A 23,297-nucleotide genomic window follows, 5' to 3' on the forward strand; every position below is an offset into this window, starting at 1 on the left:
GATCTCTCAGAAGCCTGTACCTGGATGGATTGAATGGGAACAAGCCCTTAATGGTTTTGTGTGTGTGTGGTGGCTACTTGTGGGTTGTATGCTGATTTGTGAATATGCAGAGATCCTTGCACACTAGAGGAAGAGGTACATTTGCATCCACCCCCAAAATCCAGCACCGAAAACGGAGCATAACCTTAGAATGGAGCCCAAATTCAAATGTTGAGAGGCACAAACTAAGCTCATGCATATAATTCATATCACAGAGCACTACAAGTAGGCAGGATTAAAAATCCTGGGCACATAAAAAATGTCCTAACCTGGCACTGAAAACCAAAAAGAATACAATGTCTGTGCCAGTCTGACTGGGGGCAGGGGGCGGGGCATTCCACTGCTGGGAGATCACCACCAAGAAGGCATTGTCCTTTAAGGCTGCATTTTGCAGATGAAACTGAAGAGGGCCTCATCTGAAGAACTAGATGCAACTGGTCACAGATGAAAGAAGCAAGCAGTGACAGAGGAAGACCAAGTGATTTATGTTTCCCGTTTCCTTGTTCTTTTTGGACTTTGCATCAGAGGAAATGCATGAATCCCTGCTTTTATTACAGTGTGGAAATAATCATTCACGCTTCTTCCACAGTTCTTCTGCAGCTCGTTTGAACATCTCAAAATTGTTGAGGTTCTTTCCCACACTTTCTCTAGGAAAACTGCTCCAGAAGTCTGATGTCCAACCTAAATTTATGAATGCTGTTTTATAGTCATGAGAAGATACTGTACAAATATATTGTCATCTTTATCCTAAATAACTTCTTTTTTACAATAATTTTTTTAAAATTAAAAAATTGTCCAGTAGCACATTAGAGACCAACTAAGTTTGTTCTGGGTATAAGCTTTCGTGTGCATGCACACTTCTTCACACATGCAGACACCTACACACCAATATACTCCCTGTCGGACTATCTTCTGTATTTGCAGTGATTCCAATCTTTTCATCTATACAAAAAGGCTAAATGCAAGTCTTGGGTTTCCTGGCAGATCTGACTGGACAGATAGTAAAGCTCACTGTAAATTTGTTTTGTTTTGTTTTATCTCATGGAAATAACTTTTTTAATTGATCCCATCCACATATAATAGCATAGATGAGGTATAGAGTTCTTCCCAGAAATGCTATCAATAGCCCATTCTGAAGTTAACCTTTTCCATATGTACATGCTCACTGATTTACTTCAGATACAATACCACTGTGCCAGGCATTATTTAGGAAAACATTGCCTCTCCTTTGTCTTATAAACTGGGAAAAGGGAAAACATTTTGATAGGCACTTACAAAATTACTTAAGTCTGAGCATCACTTAGTTGGCTATTGCCACTTACCATTCTTAATGGTATTATCTGGGTTTCCCCTGCTATATATTTGTATGCTGCCTTGGTATCTCTGCAGATTAAGGATGCCTAGAAGCATTTTCAGTCAGTCAAGAACTGGCTAAAATATTGCTATAATGGTAGCAATGAAATAGCAATGGGGGAAAAATGGGGAGGGGGGAATGGCTGGTACGTAGTGCTGGTTAGGTACTTACACCAGCGTAATCTCATTCATACTGCTCTTTTATACAGATACTCAGACCCTGAATGGATATTTAGCATTACCATCCCCCTCCTGGTAAGCTGTGTAGCATTAATTTGAATTTCATAGTGGCAAGTCATGGCCAGTGAGGCCTTAGAAGAGACTGCAGACACATTCCCTTGAATGTAAAGACAAAACAGATGGGAAATAACTCTAATGGGCAATTAACAAAACACAACCACCATTAATGTTTAATAAAACTGAGGGATACTAATCATGGCTACCATAGCAACAGTGCACTAGGGTGGCTTCCTTAATCATCACCAACCATACAGTGTCTTTGGTTTCGTGGAAATATTTCTCATAAATAAAATAAGCAGAATTTGTAGCCAAGGGGTGTAGCAGTGCATGCTGGGAAGAGCCTGACAATGCCTCACATGAACTCATTTTTTTTTGTTGGCGGGGTGCCCTTCATTAGCTGTCTTTTCTGAGACTTGGAATGACCCTGAACAATGTGGCTGCATTACAGGCAAAGAAAGTGTATGTATGGCCTTCTCTGTAATTAAGCAAACTTTGAATATGCAAAGGGTGCTGCAGCCCAATTCTCTTATTTATTTTTTGCACCAGCACCATCTCATTTGGGAGGTTGAATTACTAGCTGCATGAACCAAGAGCATTTTTGTGGCTTAGTATCAAAATTAATTTCTCTTGATACTCTTCCTGTGGCATTAGTTCCCATATTTAATCTGTTTTTGAAATAAATAACCACAGCCGAATTCATTTCAGTGAACTATTTCTTAATAGCTGAGGCTTTTCCTCTGCTAACCTCACCAATCCCCAATTTCTAAGAGGCTGTAATGAATTTGTCTCTGAGGGTATGTTTAGCCCTTGTTAAACAGGGATACATAATGAGATCACAACAACGTGGGGGTCACCAAGATGATTAGATTAATGTTGGCAGGGTGGGTAATTTATGAAGCAATAAGTAAATGATACAAAAACTTCCCTGACAAGCCATTTGTCACCTTGTCATATGGAAAGTCTGCTGTTGAGGCTGTTTGAGAAGCAAACATGGGCTCTTTAAAGGGATAAGAAAAGAATATATTTCTCCTTGTGCCATAATAAATCTGATAGACAAAGAATAATGCGCAGGAAGCAGGGTGAGTGTATAGCATGGAAGGAACTAATGATCAGGATTCAAGCATTCCAGTTCTATTTTCCAGTGTTCAGAGCTATGGTGCATGTTTTGCCAGGTGTAAGGTCCCAGGTTGCATGCCTAATACCTCCAGTTAAAGGACTGCATGTTTTATGGTTAAGAAGGCAAACTGCTGTTAAAAGTTGACAGTAGTCAGACAGAACAAAGACCCTGTGTAAGTCAACACTATGTCACCATCATGGTGGCTGGAGTTTGCTCCTGAATTCTACACTTGCGTTGGTGCAATATACAGAAACACAGATAAACACACTACATTTCCTTGTGAAGAGAGCTTCTTTCCTCTCATATTGTCCATAGGGCTGGTGGAACTCAAATGGTTCCCCCGCTATGCTCCAACCGTACAAATCACCCATTTTCAGTCTTGAAATATTTTCTTAGCTTTAAATGCATTGCGATGTCTCATTTCCCTCATAATGAATTCAATCTTAACTTTTAATATCAGTTCTGTGACTTGTGCTTTTCAATCTTCAGGCTTTGCCTATCCATGTGCCTCTTCGGGTTCTTGCTTACATAGCTGATCCCAAGATAATAATGGGGTTCATTTTTTATACAAAGATTTTATTAAGACTTTCTGGCAACCTGATTAAATAATCTGGCGGTAGTGGCATAGTAGTGGATTGTTGCTTATTTTTATTTTATTTTTAATTGACCCTGTGGAGATTCATGGAGTGGAATCATATAGATACTATTCAGGGAATAATGATAGCCTGAGAAAATGTACAGGGGGAGGAAGGCCCTGATTTGCCTTCTCCCCGCTGTAGCAGATTATACTTTAAAAGAGAGATCTTCTGAATGTTCCGCCATTTTGTCTAGCTTGGCCCTTAACACCTGATCAATCCCAGTGTGAGGTATGAAGCCATGGTTTCACACAGTAGCCTCACCCGGCAGGAGCATGAACCCTATTAACTATCAAAAGTTATATAGAAAAGTAGTAAGAAGTAAGAAAAGTAATAACAGTAAGGAAATGTATTGTGAATACTGGCTAAAGCACACTAAAAACAAGCCTGCTTAGATAGAATCATTCAGGACACAGTGGTACAGTTGGCTAACTTGTGGCATTCAGCACTTAGAAAGGTGTGTGCTGTTATATAAAATCTACAAATAGCAGTTCAGGATTTCAGCTGAGTGTCACTGCTTACTGTGAAATAGCCGTGCTTTACTCACTTTTACAGGGTATCTGTGTAACATCATAATCACAACATACTCCACTCATGTTTTCCATGTTCAGCTTCCGTTGCCCCATTTGATTTTAAAACACACACACACAATGGAACAGCGGCACACTTTCCCCTGTGGTGCAAACATTCAGTAGCTTTCCTGGCTGGTTACGGCCTATTTCTCCCCCCATCCCTGTTACAGATTCCCAAAATATTGCATATTTAATTATGCTGGGGAAATGTCTATTCCCACAACAAAATTTCCAGAAGAACTGTCTGCTCATTGCATTATAAATAGATAATCTGAAAATGGCCTATATCATTTGACCCACTGGTAGAAGTTGCGCAGGTGTTTGGTTAATGTGAGCCGGGTTATGAAGCAGGCGAGTGGTAAAGCCGCCACTCCGCCACATGACAAATCCTCCCACCCACATTTGAAACACTTCCATTTGGTCCTTTCAGGAATTTGGCAATCAGACCGTTCCCCAGATAGTTCATCAAGTTGCTCCTTCTAGTGGACCTAGAATACCAGTGAGACTTGCAAGGTATGTTGCAAGTAATTGATTTTGTCTTTCTCTTTGTACAGATGAATGATGTTCTGCTGTATACGTATCCCCAGAAGGATGGCAAGTATCGCTTGAAGAACACCTTGGCTGTGTCTGGCATGAGGGTAACGTGAACACCCTCTCTTTTGTTTAGCACTGCATTTTTATCCAGCTGGAAGCCTTTTAGTTCTCTTTGGCTGGAAGGAGGGAGAGGCGTTTTATCTTCAGGTTATCTTTGTTTGCTACAGGAGCTAAAATGAGAAAAGTATTTGAAGTGCAGGAATTTAGAACAAGTTCAGCAGCAGTGGGCAGGGATGTTAATAAAGTCCTAATGAGGCAGTTTCCAAAGAGGCTGGTCCTGAATAATGTAAATCAAAATTGATTTACTATCTAGTCAGGATTCCCTTTGGTTCTCTTTGCAGCTGCTGAGAGTTGCTTTAGCTAGGGGTTAATGTTGGAGCACTAACAAGAAGCCCTCCTCCACATCAACAAGTAATGGAGCAATGTGCTGTTGGGCGTGGCAGTGTAAGAAGTTTTGGATCAATTTAAATTAATATGTTTCTGAAGAATGTGAAAATTATTCATTGCACCTGTGCCTCCCCAATTTTTTTTTCTTTAAGAGATTGGTGAGAGGGCAGAGTATTTGCCTGATCTGTGAGGTATTCAGAACATTTTAAATTTAAACAACAGGGAAAGGCCTGTGATATCGGTTTAGCTTAATTTCTCCACACTGCCTAGAAAGCTGCTGTCCGAAGCCTTGCTGAATGGATCCAAACCTTCAAATGTCTATTATTCTTTTTCATCCTTTAAGAACATTCACTTTTCCACCATCTCAATTCCAGAGAGTGGGATCCAGTGGATCAGGTGGTCTTGACCTGGCATTGTAGCCGACTAAGTTCTACTCTACCTATTTGAATTAAAACACCTTAGCGATGTCTGCTGATTTCAATGAGTGTGACTAAAATAGAGTTCAACCCTTTGTTTCTCAGCTTCGGTTTCCCATTCATAACATGGGAATAAAGATCTGCTGGCATGCTCTTTGGAGGCTCCATCTGCTGCTTCCCCAGTAGTCCCCCCCCCCAATTCTGCCTCTACAGAGGCCTCTTGGTGAATATGAAGCACTGCTGGTCTTCTCCCACATTTGTAGATCTTTATTCCCGCCCCCCCCCCCGTTGTTCCTGATGTAGACCTTCACTCGCAAAGCCATTTTGAGGTTTGCCTCAGGTGTCAAAATGTCTTGGTCTGGCCCTGCAGCTGCCTGAGGTGATGCATTGCTCCCAACAGAGTACAAAGGCTTTCACTCATTCCACTGGCCTTCCTCCTGTGTTTACTCGGTGTTATGTCTGGAGTTGGGATCCTTGAATAATAGGCAGGGAGGGTTTTATAATGTAGCATCTGATTGGCCATTGGAGCCATCCAATCTGGCTCCAGAAGGGAAGTTTGAACTAGCCTATCAGGTGTGACCTTGGGTGTGAATAAAGGATATATAGCTTGGGTTTGGGAGGGGCCAGCCAGGTGACACACCCAATGACTGACTGTTTTTACCAGCTGAAAAAAACTCCATGAAACCTATGGCTGTTCTCTTGAGTATACTTCACTTGGCATGTCTCCTTGGAAAATCCATCACTTAGTTTTATATTATGTGAACACTTCAGAAAGCCTGTCTGTGTTGATGGGCACTTTGAGACCTTCTTGGGAACCAGAGGCCACCACGTTGCCCCAGCTCTATGACAAAAGGGATTTAAGTGTCTGCGTGCTCTGGGCATGGATGGTTTTTAACAGATTTCCTTCCTACCTACAGACAAATGTCATTTGTTTTTAGGTTAGCCGTCCAGTGACAGAAAAGGCACAAAATGTCCTGAAGATCGAATACGCTGAAAATTGCTTAACTCTATCGGCAAGGTAAGCCATATCATAGCACTATTCGTTTTTCTGGGGAAAAAATTGACTCCCTAGACGAGTGCAACTGCATCCCAAGACTTAGCTGGCATCTCACTATATTTAAACTCCATTCATATCCATGGTGTCCTAGTGGATAATGGGCAAGTGTTCAACTATAAAGAAGGCATTCATTTTGAACGTATAGCTCAGAAGACATAACTGTCTCAGCACTTATAATGAGCCGAAGGCTTTAGCTCAGCACTTCAGAAGATCTTAGACAGAGAGCGGAGAGCAGAAAATCTATTTCTAATAGACTCGTGGTCTGTCTCTTGATCTTTCGTAACTTCCCTGCTGTCACGCTTTGCCTCTTTCCCTTCTTATAACTTCACTTGTCATGTCCCTGAAGTAACTGGTGGGCTAATAAAAAGTCATAATTACCTAATTCTGCCTGGTGGGTTTTAGGGCATTTTATAGTGCTTAAATGAAAGAGGAAAGATTATTTTTTTAAAAAATACTGACAATGTAATGGAGGTCTCTGTTTACAAGGAACCTTCCTAATGAATTAACAACTATTAAAACCAAAAAGTGCATTGAGATCACACGATTGCCGGCAGCACAAATGGAACCTTGCTGCTATTACGGCATCGGGGCTCAGTGAAGAAAAGTTTAGGTCTTAGAAAAAACTACATTCATAGGGTTTTGCCTCTATACCCTGTCCACTAGTTCCCTTTACCTCAGTTGGCAAAGAGCAGCAGTTCAGGTAGGAATCAGAAGAGCACATGTTTAGAACCACATGTTAGTCAAAGTTATTTTTTCCCTACCTTTGAGCAGTTCATTCTCATGAAGTAGGAATGAATAAGATGCATGAGTTGCAATTAAGCACTGTGAGAAGGAAATAGACAAAAGATTAGAATTGTATCAATGCATGGGTCGCAGGGACCCATTAGAAACAACTTTTAAGAAATCAGATGACCCCTGAAGTCTGCCATAGGCACGGATCAAGACTACGGGGGGGGGGGAATCTGTAGGCAGAGCTAGTGGTATATCTGGCCTTGAGATCTCTCTCATCTTTGTTGTGTAGCTGGCTGGAGTTAGCTCTTATGCAGACTGCAAATGAGATTATTTGTGCTTTATCTGTCTGTCAGCCCAACCAGGCAGTGCCCCTGTAACAACGAGACTTTAGATAGTCTTGTAGGAGGCTATTCAGCAAAATTATCTTTAGGCTACTGTGAAACCCTGCTTAGCATTGAGATTTGTAGGGTCTTCCTTGTGGCTAGTTCCCATGCTGCACTGATGTTTTTTTGCTGCCTGCCACAGTACAGTAGCAATCAGGGTCCACGTTTCCACTGTTCTTAAACCAGGAATTGGCAAAATGTAAATCAAGATCAACTGTTGGATCTCTGGGTAATTTGAAGTGAATAGGCAAGGATTTTTGGCTCCCAAACTGTTGAACAAGACCACAGCAATACGACTCCCCCTCCGTAATTATACCGTTGAAATTGGGGGTAGGGGTGAAGAGGTAACCAGGAATGATTTTTGTGTGTGAAAGGACTGTAAGCTTAGTTCAGTTCTGGTCCTCAAAAAACAAATTCCAGGGCTGAAAATTACTGAATTCTAAGTGTATCTCTTTTGCACTTGGTGAAGCAGGGTTCTGCTAAAAAAACCCAAATATTGCGGTTTGCTCATCACTTGATATGCAGAGTTAAAAACAACTCAGCTTTCACAATGAGGGCTCAGGAGGCCACAACAATATGATGGTGATGATGATGATGATGATGATGATGATGATGATGATGATAACAATACATTTATTTTTACCCCACCTATTTTCCTGATGGGACTCAAGGCATCTTGCAGATCAGAAGCAAGATACCTTGGGTGGTACTTTTGGTAGTTTTGGCTTGTGCATCCAGAGCTATGTGCCCTTCTTCATCCCCAGCAAACTACTTACACAGAAAAGATCAGTGCCAATTAACAAAGCAGCAGCCAAGTGTTCTCTCCTCACTTAAGCAATATATCAGTCCAGAAGCAGTTTAATGGAGCAGAAAGCAGATGGGAAGTGTCTGTGGAAGATCAGGCTTTTGTTGGCATATAATCCCTGATCAGATGTTCTGGCTAACTTTGCTGTAGTGCACGCCATCTTGCAAGTAAGGACTTGGGTGCGGGAAGCACGTGGAGAGTAAATAAAGCTGGGAGGCACAGACGCAAGGTGACGCAAGGTATCTCATCTCATTATGCCTCCGTCCTGGGCCTTCTTCTCACCAGCAGGGTAATTGAGTTTTATAGCAGCTGATGTTTTTCACAGTTAAGTGCTCATGGGGGTGTGGGGATTCAGCCTCAGTCAAGCACCATTGATCAGCTTCTGGTTTTCTTTCACAAAAGATAAACTAGTCTCAGATGTCTTTGCCTGATACCGCACACAAGAGCACAGGCTGGAGAGATAACAGGCCCAGCACTGATGCTAGTGGTGATTTTATACAGAAACTAAAGAGCAGGTCACATTAAGATGTTGCTGCTGCTGCTGTTAATTTCTACTTTTTGTCCATGCAAACCACAAATTTCCAGGGCTGGTTACAGCAATTTAAAACACAGCATGAAAACCAGTGTAAAACGGATTACAGTCACAAGACCAGGGTGGGTCCTAAAATACATATATCTCAAGTGTCAATTCTTTGTAAAGTTGAGAGACCTCAGAACTGCACACTCACGGAGGAGCAAAGTCACCAGCATCTTGCATGCTTTTGATACAAAATTCCCTCAGTCTAAATTTGGAACGAATGTTTTTTTTTTTGTTTTTTTTTTTGCAAAGGGGAACTTAATTTAGCTTCTTGTAATAACCATTGGTCTCATTCCCTGCCAGTGGTTACACCAACCAACCTGCAACGTTAGTAACGTGCAACCCAGCAATACTTTATAAAATCTAGGACTTCTAACCGACTGAAATGCAGAACTCTTCAAATGGCATTTCACATGAGACTAGAAAGAAGCTGGAATGCAGTGCAGGAGGGATCAGGGGATCAACCCTTTATAGATGCTCTTCAGCTTGATATCTTGGCTCTCCTTTAACCCTCGCCCACTCTTAACTTTCTTAAGGCTACTCAGCCTACAAGCTGCAATTTCTGCTTCAGGCACTTGCTCTCTCTCAACTTCAAGACAGAAGGAGGTTTAGAGCACCAGCAAGACAAAACTTCCAATGGAGCAGGTTTTTGTGACCACTGAGCCATTTCCTCACAACTAGATGAGAGGGCAGGAAATTCATAATTAGATCTCCCATGTTTTTTAGAAAAAAGCAAATGCAGTTTTACTGGGAAGGGGATTCAACTCTGATCCCCGGCAATGGAGGAGAGGGGTCCTTAGGGCTCATCCAGCAAAACCCCCGGTTTAGCACTGAATTGGAACCAACAGCAATCAAGTTTCCGCTGTTTGTCATTTGTTCCAATTTAGCGCCAAAGAGCAGGTTTTCTGGGGGAAAGCAGCAGGACAAAGGCAAAGCCACTTGGGTCCAAAACTGCTCAGACCTGTGCTTTCTAGGCATGTTGTGGACAAGCCCTTACTTGCACATATTTTTGGTGCTCTAAATCTATTTCTTCACACCCTACCTGCCTGCAGCTGCTATTTGCCCTATGGTGGAAAACATACAGATACCCATATGCCAGTTGCAGAGGGCCAATTCCTATTGAAGCCCTGGCAAAGCAGGTGGAATAGTTTTAACTCCCTAAGAATTGCTCTCTGAAAGCTTTTCATAGTGCAACAGCGACCTCTAATGACCAGCCTGCAGAAGTATGGGCTTATTGCTCTTGCATGCAACTTTTGGGGTTGTCATTTTTTGCAGCCTTGACATGTCGTTGCCATCAGAAATGTATTTTCCCCCAGGGAAATCCAGCAAGTATTTTTGTAAAACAAAAACGTGTCTTCTACGACGCGTTTGTTGTTGTTTAATTGACTCGTTTGTGACATCTCCATAACCCATTGCAAATTAAGACTCATTTCGAAGCACCACAGATCAATGCAGATTTCCTCTGCTGAAGGGCACATGGACGGACTGCCATGATTGGGAGGGCTTTGCATGACCTCCGTGGACAGCCAGAAGAAGAGCAAGGGGAAAGGAATCTTAAGGACAAAAACCTGCCGTTAAGAAGCAGGATGGCCAACTCTGACCAAGTTGCTTGCATTTCTCTCCACAGCTCATGCTCTGAAAGGGATGAGTGGTACAGCTGCATCAGTCGATGTATCCCGGATGACTACAGAGTTCACACTACAGCTGCCTTTCACAACAGTGTTGAAGTAAGAGCATGTTCCCGTGGCTTGTCTGACCTATTTGAGTAGGTTTAAGAAAACCCTCCGTGAGCTAGGGTCTTCCCTTGCATGTGAAGAAAGGCTCCAGCAGATTGAGTGGACAAGACCAATAGTGGGTCCAATGGTCAAGAAGGAAGTTTTCTGCACGTACTGTAGAGAGAAGTGAGAGGCAGATGGGGCTTGTCAACCTGGGAAGGTAGCTCACCTAGCACAAGGAAAACTCTGATGATAAACCTTGCAGGTTATCTTTGGGAGAGTAAACCCTACACAAATTCGGAGTGCAGTCCCTAAAACAGTTGGATGGTGCCTTGTACGCCTCCTTCTGTAAACTCTTGCAGCCAAGCTGGCGTCAAACGTATTGCTCTGCTTTCCTTTGGATCACATCAGTGAGGCCAAAAGGGGAGGGGGTCTTGTCGTCTGGGCAGCCCAGGACCTCCACACACACTGCCCAGGCTCGTGCCCAGGGAAGGTCACTTTGGTGCTGCTAATGCAGCGGTTTTACTTCACCCCTGCAGGTGTACTCCATTATCTATGGAGACAGAGGGATGCCAACGACAACAAGGAAAAGAGTCCCCTATGGCCAGGCATTTGGATTATTTTCATGTAAATTGCCCTGCCAAGGCTAGACAGCAAAGGTCACCAAAGCATGTGTGTTTAATATTCATCCATCATGCGGTTGTTCCTGGAATTTTAAAATTCTTTCCAGTTTTATTGTTGTGCAATGAGATACAGAGGAGACTCCAGGTATCTTGCTGTAATGAAGCTAGCATTAGTTGGTGTTTTATTTTTGCAAAGCACTATTATGTGGTAGCCCTGGATTCACAGACTGATGTGTGAGTTAGTGGGTGGGTGCTCCTGCTGAGGCTGCACTGGATGGCCTTTTGATTATTTTCAACCCTGGTTCTCTGTGCTTGAATGTGTTTTGTTTTAATTTAAATATTTATAACATGCAAGGGTAACAGACACTGCAATAATATTAAACCAAAAATCACATAAAACAAGAAATAGAGAACAAAGCAACAAGATTCTCTGTACTGTAACTTGTAAATAAAGTTGGCATCAAAGATGTTTTGCAAGGACATACAGTAAGTAAAAAAAAATCCACTGCAATTCTATATTTCTTCCCACATAGGTATCCCCCTTTCCAGATGAATCTACCTGTATGCACACTATTGTACAACCTGAAAGCAAAATAGCACCTTGGGGACATTTTTTCTTTTTAAAAAATCCTCTTTCGTTTTTTTGAGGACAGATAAAGATTTGGAATAAGAACCAATGCATTCAGTAAAAATCCAGACTGAACACTAGATTTGGGGTTGTTAGTGAAATTAATCTATATACAATTTGTTAATGTCCTAAAACATCCTAAAGTGACAGTTTAGGACTGCTTCACATACAATTTCCTAGCTAGATGTAAGTTTTGTGGATGTAGACACAACTGTGTGCTGCATTCACCTCTTTATTTGCACATATAGCAAAATGGACATGAATTCATTCATGATAAACATTTGTGTGTATCTGGCCTAAGTGTAGTTTTACAACATACGCATTATTTTCTTTTAGGCGATCATAAAAAGTAGACATGTCTGGGACTGAGCAATAAAATATTCTTTTCCATTCAATTAAATCCTGTGGTAGTCGCCTGCTGTGAGCAGTTCTAGACTCCGTCTGGATTTTTAGGGTGAATCCAGAGCCAGCTCCCTACATGCAGCCATTTCATGCTTCATTTGGAAGCTTGAGGAATATGCTAGGGTGGCAGACTTTGGTCTCTTGTTACAATGGTGCTAGAAAAGAGGAAGTGACTCAAAGATGATGTTGTGCATGCATGTTCCAATTACTGGAGGAATGGCACCCTCTTGACTGATCCTCAGAATGTTGGAAGGGAATGTCTCCAAGACATCACTGTCTGTATCTATTGCATCACTGTCTGCATCTTCTTTGAGATGGTATCGTCTCAAATGCAACCACGCTTTAGAAGTCTGCACATAAAGCACCTGCAAAGCACTGCCTTGGAGGCACTGCCTACCCCCTCTACTGCCATTGCAAGAGAGACCAGGAAGCAGGACCCACCAGATCAGGTTTTTGTGGGTTGCACTTTTCATGCTGAATGGTGAAAAGACTGGGGCTAGCACTGAATCCCAATGCACATATCCGCCAGTGAGTATTTCAGGTGAAGCATAGCCTGTACTACGTGGCAGAGCTAAGAATAAAGCCAGTGCATTTCTGCATTATATTTTCAGCTTCGGGAAAGGCTGGGAATGTCCTTGGGTGAGAGACCTCCAACCTTGGTACCCGTGTCTCACGTAATGATGTGCATGAACTGCGGTTGTGACTTCAAGCTCACGCTGAGACGTCATCATTGCCATGCATGTGGGAAGGTAATTCGTGTTCAACCTGGCTGTTTTCACATATCTTAGCAACTAAGAGCACTCTGCTCAAAATTTCTTCATTGCACCAAGTAGGATTTTCTAGCAGCTTATGACAAAAGTGGAGATGCCGTTTCTGCACATAGGATTTCATAACAGCATTGCCCTGTGCTTCATGAACACAGCTGGGACTGTAGTCAAGCACAGATCAGTTCTACAGTGCTTCCAGAAGGCCTGTGGAGGCTGATCCCTGACATGGTGCTGATGCTGCTGTTACTCATTTCAGAAGATGATGGGCAGGATGTAGCTTTACTATAAAGAACGATGAGAAGGACGATGGCCACACATAAGTGGAAGATGACAATGTGGTTATATCCAGGAAATAGAATTAAAGAGACTTGTTTCATTACATGAGTCATCTCAAGCTCTCTATCCTGTCCTCTGCTTAATGCACCTGGTTTCCGCTTCAGGGCATATTGCATTGAGTGTTGGATGAATATGCAGTGGTGTGGTGTAGTGGTTAAGAGCAGTAGTCACGTAATCTGGGGAACTGGGTTCGTGTCTCTGCTCCTCCACATGCAGCTGCTGGGTGACCTTGGGCCAGTCACACTTCTGTGAAGTCTCTCAGCCCCACTCACCTCACAGAGTGTTTGTTGTGGGGGAGGAAGGGAAAGGAGAATGTTAGCCGCTTTGAGACTCCTGAAGGGGAGTGAAAGGCGGGATATCAAATCCAAACTCTTCTTCTTCTTCTTCTTCTTGGTGGCAGCAATGAGATTGGATGGTCCTGGACTGACTAGCTTTTAAGTCTCTTTTGGTTGTTTTCTATTCATGTCTCACTGGTCTGCAGAATGCATACATACCGCATCTTCTGTTCTTGTAGATTATATGCCGAAATTGCTCAAGAAACAAGTATCCTCTGAAGTACCTCAAAGATCGGCTTGCAAAAGTCTGTGATGGCTGCTACACTGAACTGAGGAGGAGAGGTGAGTCCTCTCTGTCCCTCCTCACATACAAAAAGCAAAAGGCTTCTTGGGAAGCAGCACTTTTTGATTATACTTTCCTGTGGCCATTTTGCCCCCATGACACAGAACTAATTTTGTGTTCACCAGCCATTCAGCAAGATTCAGGCAGCAGGCATGAGCTGGTTACTGCGCCAGTTCTCTTTGGAGCAATTAGCTATACCCCGCCACTCCTGGAGGGAAAACATTATGCTGTATTTGATGTAGGGTCAGTCAGTACACAAAGATCACATTTGTTCCCAGAGAATAATATCTCAGAAGTTTTGACTTGTGTGAAACACTTAATTACTGAGGGGTGTTTTTATGCATCGCTGCCACATCCTAGTCAGACCAATGGGCTTTTGTGTGTAGAGTTTAGAGATCCAATTTGGTGGTGTAGGATGAGTGTTTGACTTGAGCCAAAAAGCCTAAGCTCAGCTATATTCAATCTTGCAATCTAGCCTACCTAACAGGGCCACTGGGAAGGTGAAATAAGGAAATCGGTGCATGCTGTCCTAAGCACTCTGGAAAAGGGTGGGAAACCATTGCAAGAAATAAGAATGAAGTGCTTTGAGACTGGATCTGTTACTTGAATACAGAACAGGGTCGGCCTGCACAGCAAATAATTCTTTCCCCTCCTTCCTGTATCTACTATTGCAGAGCGGCCACTAAGTGTGAGCTTCCCTACAAGTTCATCCAGGTTTTCAGGCGGTGCCTTCTCTTCTGTCTTCCACAATATCCACTACTCATCCTTCAAAAGACAAAAGAAAATCCCTTCAGCTCTTTTGGAGGTAGGATCAAGGATGCCTGCAAAAAGGCAAGGAAACTAAAAGACAGGAATGCTCATGTTCTATGATCAGTATTTGTAATTTTCTGCATTGCAGAATTAGCTTGCTCTGCACATCACTTGTGTCACTGTGAGCTTCTACTAGGATATGCTGTTGTACCAAGGGATATTCTAGAATGGAAACACGTAAAATGGGGGGGGGATTCTCATGTTTCCATCTGAAAAAAACAATTAAAAGCATTTTAAAACAGACTTTACATACACAAACGCACAAACACCCGGTATGGAAACATATTTTATTTTTCATTTCCTTGTCAACATGCTTCCTTGTCAAATTGATCACAACTGAGATGTATAAAAATGAGGGCAGCATGAACAGATTGAAATGTCACAGGTTGCAACTTAGTATTGTCCCAAGTTACCTTGCCACGATCTTCTAGGGACAAAATTTCGTCCATTTTGAAACCAAAGCTGGTATCAAAACAATACTGCATTTTATTAGTAGTTACACCCAACAATTCCAAAGGGTGAAGCAGAAGCAAGACCCAGCTAGCCCAGATCAAGGGTTTCTCACTTGAAACAGTTTCCCACTGTTAGTTTCTCACAGTCAAAAGAATATATGGACTCTGCAGTGGACTTTAGTGTCATTAGCTGCCTTGGGCATTTCTTATTTTTGTGAAATAGGAGATATAAATGTAACAAATAAATATGTGTTGGCCTTACTAACTTCTAGATTCACACTGCCAAACTTATCTGATTGTAATAAAAGCAAATAAATTCAGATATATGGACATATTTACCTTTAATTCAGTTGGAAGCCTTTTAAAATAAAATAAGCACAGCAGTGTAGCTTTAAGGAATTGAAAACACATTTCAATGCGTAAACATCAATTAAATAAAAACAAACTGTAAGTAGTCCATTTTCAGATGCAGCATTAAACTATGGTTTACTGTTAGTGAATGAGCTTGCCCCACCTCACCTCCTCATCTGGTGCAGTTGTGAGATCAGAAGCATCTGCTTCTAGTTTTAAACTAACCACAGCTCCATTATATTCAAACTCGTGGGAACTGTGGTTAGTTCAAACTGTGGCTTTATCACCCTTGCTTGTTCACTTACCAGGGTTTAAGCTAACCACAGTGAGCTGTGGTTTAAAAATGGGAATCAGGTGGTTCTGACCTCATTGTGGCTGCAACATAAGAGAGGGGTGACAGAAGTACACTAGGTTAAGGTTTGTGAATGCTCATCCCTGCAATGCTAATAAAGACCAAAGCACCCCTTTGCATCTCTTCAATTAACAAACTCCCCTCAACAAAGGATTGCAGTACAGTGGCAAAATACGTGTGAACTACAGCCTCTCTATGCACTTGGAAAAATAGCCAAGGTGAAGCATTATAAATGTCATATGCTGTTTTGCTTAATGTGCGGGTTCCTGCCAAAAATAGAGACTATCAGGTCATGAGACACTAGGATTCAAGAGATGCCACTGTGAATATCACTAGGATAATCCACAAGAATGGTCTTATACTCCAGTTTTGTATCTTCCAACTGTGAGTGCCACAGCATTTTGGTTTCAAATTATTAGTAGTTAGAACTCTCCTAATCTAGCAGCATCAACCTTACTTTCCATCTCACTGAAAAATGCTGTTTTGCCAAGTAAATATTGGTCTGTGCTTTCTACAATGTTCTGGACACCAAAACCCCATCATGTGCACCATTATTCAGAACTACTGTCCCTTGTCCAGGTAGACATAATCTAGTAGTATAAATGGGCAGCATGGCCAAAGATTTGGGAACACTAGGTTGTGCAAAGGGTCCATTTGGTTGCAAAGCGGTATGGTTTTAATATTCTTGCTACTGACATGGATGCTTGTTTCAGAGGTATGTACATATCTGAATGGAAAGCTATTTAAATCAGAGGGGAGGGGCACATTCTTGGGCCTTCAAATTAATCTGTTCCTTTCCAAGGCATTTGTCGTCATGAATGGTTTGGTTCTTGCCCATTTACAGGTGGCAGCTTCAGGAGAGGGCTCTTCTATCAGTGGCTATCTCAGCAGATGTAAGAAGGGGAAAAGGCACTGGAAAAAGCTGTGGTTTGTCATTAAAGGGAAAGTGCTCTACACCTACACAGCGAGTGAGGTAAGGTCTGCTGTCATTTGAGATCATTCTTAGGCTATCTATCATGTACTGCAGATTATATGCACAGAACTGGAAAGTGTATCTGGCACTGATAACTCTTATCCCCCACCGGCATAAAATGGTTATTTTAAACCGTAGGACACTTCAGGATCGTTAAAATGTGCCACTGAACTTCGCTACGATCGTCAAGTGGGAGATTTCCGAAGATGGTTACCTGGAACCCAGCTTTGTTTATATTTTGCTGAGGCCCCAGGGCATACTCACTTGTACAATGAGAAACGGGCCTACTCTCTTTCTCAGAGCTCAGATCTCTGTGTGTAGCACTCCCTCCCTCTAAAGCCCATCTTCCCTTCTGCACTGATTTCAGGATAAAGTCGCCACAGAGAGTTTGCCTTTGCTGGGTTTCACAATTGCCCCAGAAAAGGAAGGCGGAAATGTGAATGCAGTTTTCCATCTTTACCACAAGCAAACTCTGTTTTATAGCTTCCGAGCAGAGGATAACAATTCAGCACAGAGGTACTGAGTGTTTGATCTGCCCACGATAACATACTAACCTGTGGGGGGAAACACTGTTTGCAATGCTTCTAGCTCTTCTAATGTGCTCTCACTTCCTTTTTGAAGCTCTTTGAATGCTGCTAAATACACACAACTGCTTTTGCATCAGCTTTACATAGTGCAATCTGTTAACACAAACAGTCCAGCAAGCATTAACCCAGCAACAGAATTGGCTTGGCCATGGCAAAGGGTCTGAGATGGTTTGGATTGATGCAGATAGGGAAGCTCTGTGAAGGCAAATGAATTTCTGGTGTAATACAGTGGTACCTCAGGTTACATACATTTCAGGTTACAGACGTCACTAACCCTGAAATAATGCTTCAGGTTAAGAACCTTGCTTCAGGATGAGAACAGAAATTGTGCTCCGGCGGCTCAGCGGCAGCAGAAGGCCCCATTAGCTAAAGTGGTGCTTCAGGTTAAGAACAGTGTCAGGTTAAGAACGGACCTCCGGAACGAATTAAGTACTTAACCCAAGGTACCACTGCAATTGGGAGTTGCTCAGTCCAAGCATACCATGTTACTTGGGGCCAATGAGTGTTATGTATTGGTCCTAGAATGCTCCTGTAATTGCTGTGCTTGAACATACGTGGGAATACATGATATTCTGTTAGGGTAGGTTTGTTTCCTACCAAACCATGAATGCTTGTAATTTACAGTGCAGACCTATGCATGTTTGTTAGCAGGCAAGTCCAATGGTGCTTTCTCCAGCTTACATTTACCTGTAATTGTAGCCAGCCATAGCTTGATATGGAAGCTATGCATTTATGCAAACACAAGTGAATGTTTATACAAATAAGGGATGGTGTGAATAAGTGATCCTGTGGTGGAAAATGCATCAGGCAACTCATTCTAGTATTTTCCAAGTTTTACCTGTGTGGCATATTATGTTTTTTAAAATAATAATAATAATAATGGAGCAATGGAACATACAAGCAGGAGGTTTACGGCACAATCCTACACATATCTACTTGGAAGTAAGGACCACTGAGTTCAAGGTGTGTATAAGATTGCAAATCTGAAACCTATTTGTATCTACAGCTGTCCATACATTATAGCAACCATCTTCCATGCAAATAGGGAAGTGCGGAAGGTATCTGGCATCCTAGCTATAGTACAGGTGATGAAAAGCCAGGGTTGCAAACTGAACAATGTTCCCGTAACCCCAAAAATCAAGTCTAGGCTATGCATCATTCTGCATATGTGTGTTAATTCTTGCATGAGCTTTTGAACAGAGACATATAATAAGATGATTATGATTCTACTCTTTTTTTTCTTAGATGGATTGAAGCCATGGAGGAAGCATCTGTATTATAGCAGTTATCAACCAAGTGGACTTTGAATGAACACATTTATATTTGCAACAGCACCCTTCTGTTGGAAGAAACTGTATATATCCCTATGTGGCTAAACACACAGGAGAGAACTTGTATAAGACTATTTTGTTCCTTCCTCAAGCTTATTCCCTTACAGGTGGAAACCTTTAAAACAAGGAATATTTATGGTCCTTTTTTCTATCTCTGCAAGTTCAAGTTCATCCTTCGCTGTACTCCGCTCCCATATAATACAGTTGCATATTTTCAAGATTTAGAATAAATGTATGCATTATTTCAAAAAGATACGCTTAGCAACTGGTTCAGTCCTATTTACTTAGAGAGTATCATCAGCTTGTTTCTCTGTCAGCCATGAAGCTGAAGTATGATGTCCTAAATTTTATTCAGATTACAGCTTCTTATCTAAAGAATTCTGGACTGACATACCACTAATCCATTTACAGTGCCTGGGTGAAACTGTGTCATGCTTATTGGAATTCCTGCCAAAGAAAATGTGCGTAAACCACACAATGGTAAACCATTTCAATGGTAAGGAACAAAAAGGTTAATTCAACTTGGCATTTACATAGATGGTGGTAAGTCTTCTTTCTTACCTGTTTCAATCTAGTGTCAGCAACACTTAACTCCAAAGGCAGAAAAACATTTAACTGTTTTGGTGGCAAGATAAGGAAAGCTGGGAGAAATATTCCATTCAGTTTACACCAGCTCTACTCCGGCACTCAGGCTGCACCCACACCATACAATGAAAGCACTCTTGCACCACTTTGATGGCTGTGGCTTCCCCCCAAGGATCCTGGGAAGTGTAGTTTGAGAATTGGGAACTGTGGCTTAGTGAAGGGTCTTGTAACAACCCTTTGCCCATAGTTGCTGGGTTTCTTTGGGGGAAGCCATGGCTATTACAGTGGTGCAGGAGTACTTTAGACATATGAGTGGCAATCTCTTACATCCCCATCTTCAATGCATGAAGGTCTTAAGACACAAACCTGTTGTATGTGCATAGGCTCCTTGGCCAAGTTAGAACCCTGATCACGTAAAACATCTAGGAACGTACAAGCCTAAAGCAGGCTCCCTGCTTAAGACCTTTCCTGCAATGTGTAGGGTGGGGGAAAGCAGCAAGCACAAGAGCAGGGCCAACCGCTGTTCATATGATGGCAACCATGTGCATCTGAGTGCCTTAGTGGGGCTACTGCTTCATCCAAGGAAATATACGCAGCTACACTCTTTAATTGTGCCGCTCACTTCAAGAATGGTGGCTGGTATTCCACTGTATTCTGCCAACGGAGCAAATGTAAGCATACTGTGGCCATTGCCACTAATGCTTCCTTGTCTAGCAAAGGATTACAAAGATGTGTAGCAGCCATTACACCTCGCAGTGTATCTCCAGTGGGTGCACGTACTCATACTGCTCCATGGGTTTGCAAGCTACCTTGAATCAGGCTCCGACGGGAAGTATTGAAATAGCCAATGTGGTATAATGGTTAGCATATTGCACTAGGACCAGGATTCAAAATCCCACTCAGGCATGATGCTCACCATCTTTCTTAGCCTCACTTACCTCACAGGGTTGTTGTGAGGGTAAAACTGGGGGGGGGGGGAGAGAAGCATATACGCCACCTTCAGCTCCCTGGAGGAAAAGAGGGGTATAAATATAACAAGAAATTAAGTAAATGAAAATGTAAGTGGATTTCACACAATGTAGCAGCTGGTCATCGGAATGAGATACTCAATGCTCACTTGCAAATCTGCGCTTTGGTTCATTCTTTCAATCAGAGTGCATCAGTAGGTGATTGTAGCAGGACCCACAGAAGAGGCTGATGTGATGTCATAAAGTCAGGTAATAGGGCCAGTAACACAAATAAACATCTCCACACTGCTTTTAGAAAAGCCTAGAGAAGCATTTTAGAACTCCAGTGGCAGAGCATACTAAAACTAGATTGCTCTTTCAAGAGTTTTTATGAGGATGGGCCTCATTTTTAAGCCACTGAGACTACCAGAGTGAAGCCATGTTTTAGGTATGGTACCCATTGATCCAAAGGGTTTGTGCACTATTTTGCTTGAAAAGCTGTGTTTTATACCCAAGTAATGGAGAGGGGAAGGCATAGTATTGCACTAAAGTGACATAGCCTAATGCTGCATTACCAAATAACTGTTTAGGTTGGGGATTTTAAGGATTGTGTTAATCAAATATCATAATCCATGTGGATATTGCAATGTCAATACTATCAGTTCCACCATAGACCAATACACTGCTGCACATTTCTGTGCCAGACCTTTATCCCAAATGCTTATTTTGAGATCTTCTAGGCAAGCAAATCCGAGTAGGACTGGTACCTTAGTGGCAGTCTTTGTGACACACAGCATCAGTATATTGTTGTATCTTTCAGCAAAACAGATTTTCATTCATTTTTAAAGTTACCTTCAAAAATTTCAGATGTACAGTAAAATACATTTTTGTTAAATAATAATAATAATAACCTTAGTATTTATATTATGTTCTCTGACCTGAACTCCTAATTAGACTTTTGACTGGGTTTGAGCTTCCCCCATTTGTATAAAGGTTCACACCAATTCAAACACACAATTATTTGTTGTGTTTCTATAATCTATGTGTCTTAGGGGAGGAAACAAACACAGTAGCATGGATTTGTTACTTCACTATCAAGTTTTCTATTTCATAAAGCATAGTATATAAAAATGAATTATGAAAACACAACTTTCACATTACCTTCAAATAAGTTAACTTTCAGTCACATTTCCGGTTTCAAATTTGGGTTTGCTAAAATCATACTATTATGAAGTGGAGGCGCAGAAGGGGAAAAAATTGCACTGACAGGAACAGAATGTTAAATGCCAAATGTAACACACTAACAGTGCAACCCTGTCTACTCAGAACTAAACCAGTTCAGTGGGATTGACTCCCAGGTTAAGACTGCAACTTACTTGGTAATAAGCCCTATTGAACTTAGTGGGGCTTACTTCTGAGTAGACAGATATAGGATTGCACTGTAAGTAACTAAATGTTTTTGCTTTGTTTTGTTTTTTTATATGCACTACAGAATAACAGTATTATGATATTTTGGTGCTAGCATTTAACTACTGTTGTATGAAGTCCGCAGAAGAACAAACAACTACTCAAATTTCATTGTAAAAATACAGTAATTATTTAGTTCTTGTTTTAAGAAACATGGAAAAATAAAATGAGAAAATACCAGGTCCCTAGGAATTTGTTGCCATTTCTTCTTGGTTTGGAAATCAGTATTTACATAAATTAATCCTGAACCTATAAAATTGGCAGATACTCTTTGCAATGAATTCTAAACTTCCCAGGGAAAATACCCTCTCTTCTTTTGGAGCGGGGGCATTTAGCCAACCAACACCCTGCATGCATGCATGCATGTATGCATGCTCCAGTATGCCTGAATTACCAGGAGCAAGAGACTCAGTCTAGCTAGACAAGAAATCTATAGCTGTATATAAATAAAAGGCTGTATATAAATAAAAAGCTTAACTTATTTCTGCATTACAAATGTTGGTTTGCTGTGGTGGCACTCTCCATCTACCTAATGAGAAAGCCACAATACTGTCTAGCAAATGGGCACTGGACTGATTGGTCATGCATGCCTTTGCTGCCAATATTGCTGTAATTGCTGTGTGCAGATTGGTATAAGCTTAAGTCTAAAATATCAGGGATCCAACATTGCCTGGAAAAGAGGAGATAGGATAGTCATCTTCAAATATCTAAAGGGCTGTCACATGGGAAGATGGAGCAAGCTTATTTTTTCCTGCTCTGGAGACTAGGCCGCAAACCAATGGCTTCAAGTTACCAGAAAGGAGATTCCAACTAACATCAGGAAGAACTTTCCGATGGCAAGAGCTGTTTGGCAGTGGAACAGACTCCCTTGGAAGGGGGTGGACTCTCCTTCATTGAATGTTTTAAAGCAGAGGTTGGATGGCCATCTGTCATGGATGCTTTAATTGAGATTCCTGCATTGCAAGGGGTTGGACTAGATGACCCTTGGGATCCCGTTCAACCGTACAATTCTATGATTCTATGTGTATTCTGTATATATTTCAAAGGGTTGGTTTTAGCATAAAACATCCTTAATATGAGACTACTATCAGCAGCAGCTTGTATGATTTGCGCTGCTATATAGTACAGGTAATTTGCAACTTATGCACATTTAACTTGTGTGCACTCAGCTTTATGAACTTAGCAATTTAAAATAAAGGGGGAGGGCATAACACTGGCATCCGGGGGAGGGGGAACCTTTGGCAATTCCATCTGCCACTGAACCAAATGAATGTCTTTTGACTATATGTGATTTTGTCTTTATGTGTTCTCCCCAGAACATGACCCCTGGGCAAGTTGAGATGCCTGTATTCATAGACATGGACACAAAAAGCTCACCTCTTGAATGAGCCCTATCCTGTTGAATGTCTCTCCATGCATTGTGGCTATTTATCATCATTATTCATT

The 23,297-nt window shown here is 41.7% G+C and overlaps 1 protein-coding gene across 5 annotated transcripts in view; it reads left to right on the forward strand.

Moving 5' to 3' along the window:
- The window catches only part of FGD5 (FYVE, RhoGEF and PH domain containing 5), a 132,834-nt gene extending 110,791 nt beyond the window's left edge, over positions 1–22,043 (forward strand). For 2 of the 5 annotated variants that reach the window (XM_082209194.1, XM_082209195.1), the window contains exons 13-22: positions 4,511–4,594; positions 6,292–6,371; positions 10,535–10,634; positions 12,887–13,024; positions 13,893–13,995; positions 14,671–14,801; positions 16,806–16,934; positions 17,302–17,450; positions 18,767–20,386; positions 20,451–22,043. In XM_082209194.1, coding sequence (XP_082065320.1) covers positions 4,511–4,594; positions 6,292–6,371; positions 10,535–10,634; positions 12,887–13,024; positions 13,893–13,995; positions 14,671–14,801; positions 16,806–16,934; positions 17,302–17,450; positions 18,767–18,803 — 951 coding nt within the window. In that variant the 3' untranslated portion in view covers positions 18,804–20,386; positions 20,451–22,043. Of the gene's footprint in view, positions 1–4,510; positions 4,595–6,291; positions 6,372–10,534; positions 10,635–12,886; positions 13,025–13,892; positions 13,996–14,670; positions 14,828–16,805; positions 16,935–17,301; positions 17,451–18,766; positions 20,387–20,450 lie in introns of all 5 variants that reach the window. The other 3 variants (XM_082209196.1, XM_082209197.1, XM_082209198.1) reach the window with 3 other exon arrangements.
- The last annotated feature ends 1,254 nt before the right edge of the window (positions 22,044–23,297 follow it).

Source organism: Podarcis vaucheri (genome assembly GCF_965113315.1).
Source record: "Podarcis vaucheri genome assembly, chromosome: 2".
NCBI lineage: Eukaryota > Metazoa > Chordata > Lepidosauria > Squamata > Lacertidae > Podarcis > Podarcis vaucheri.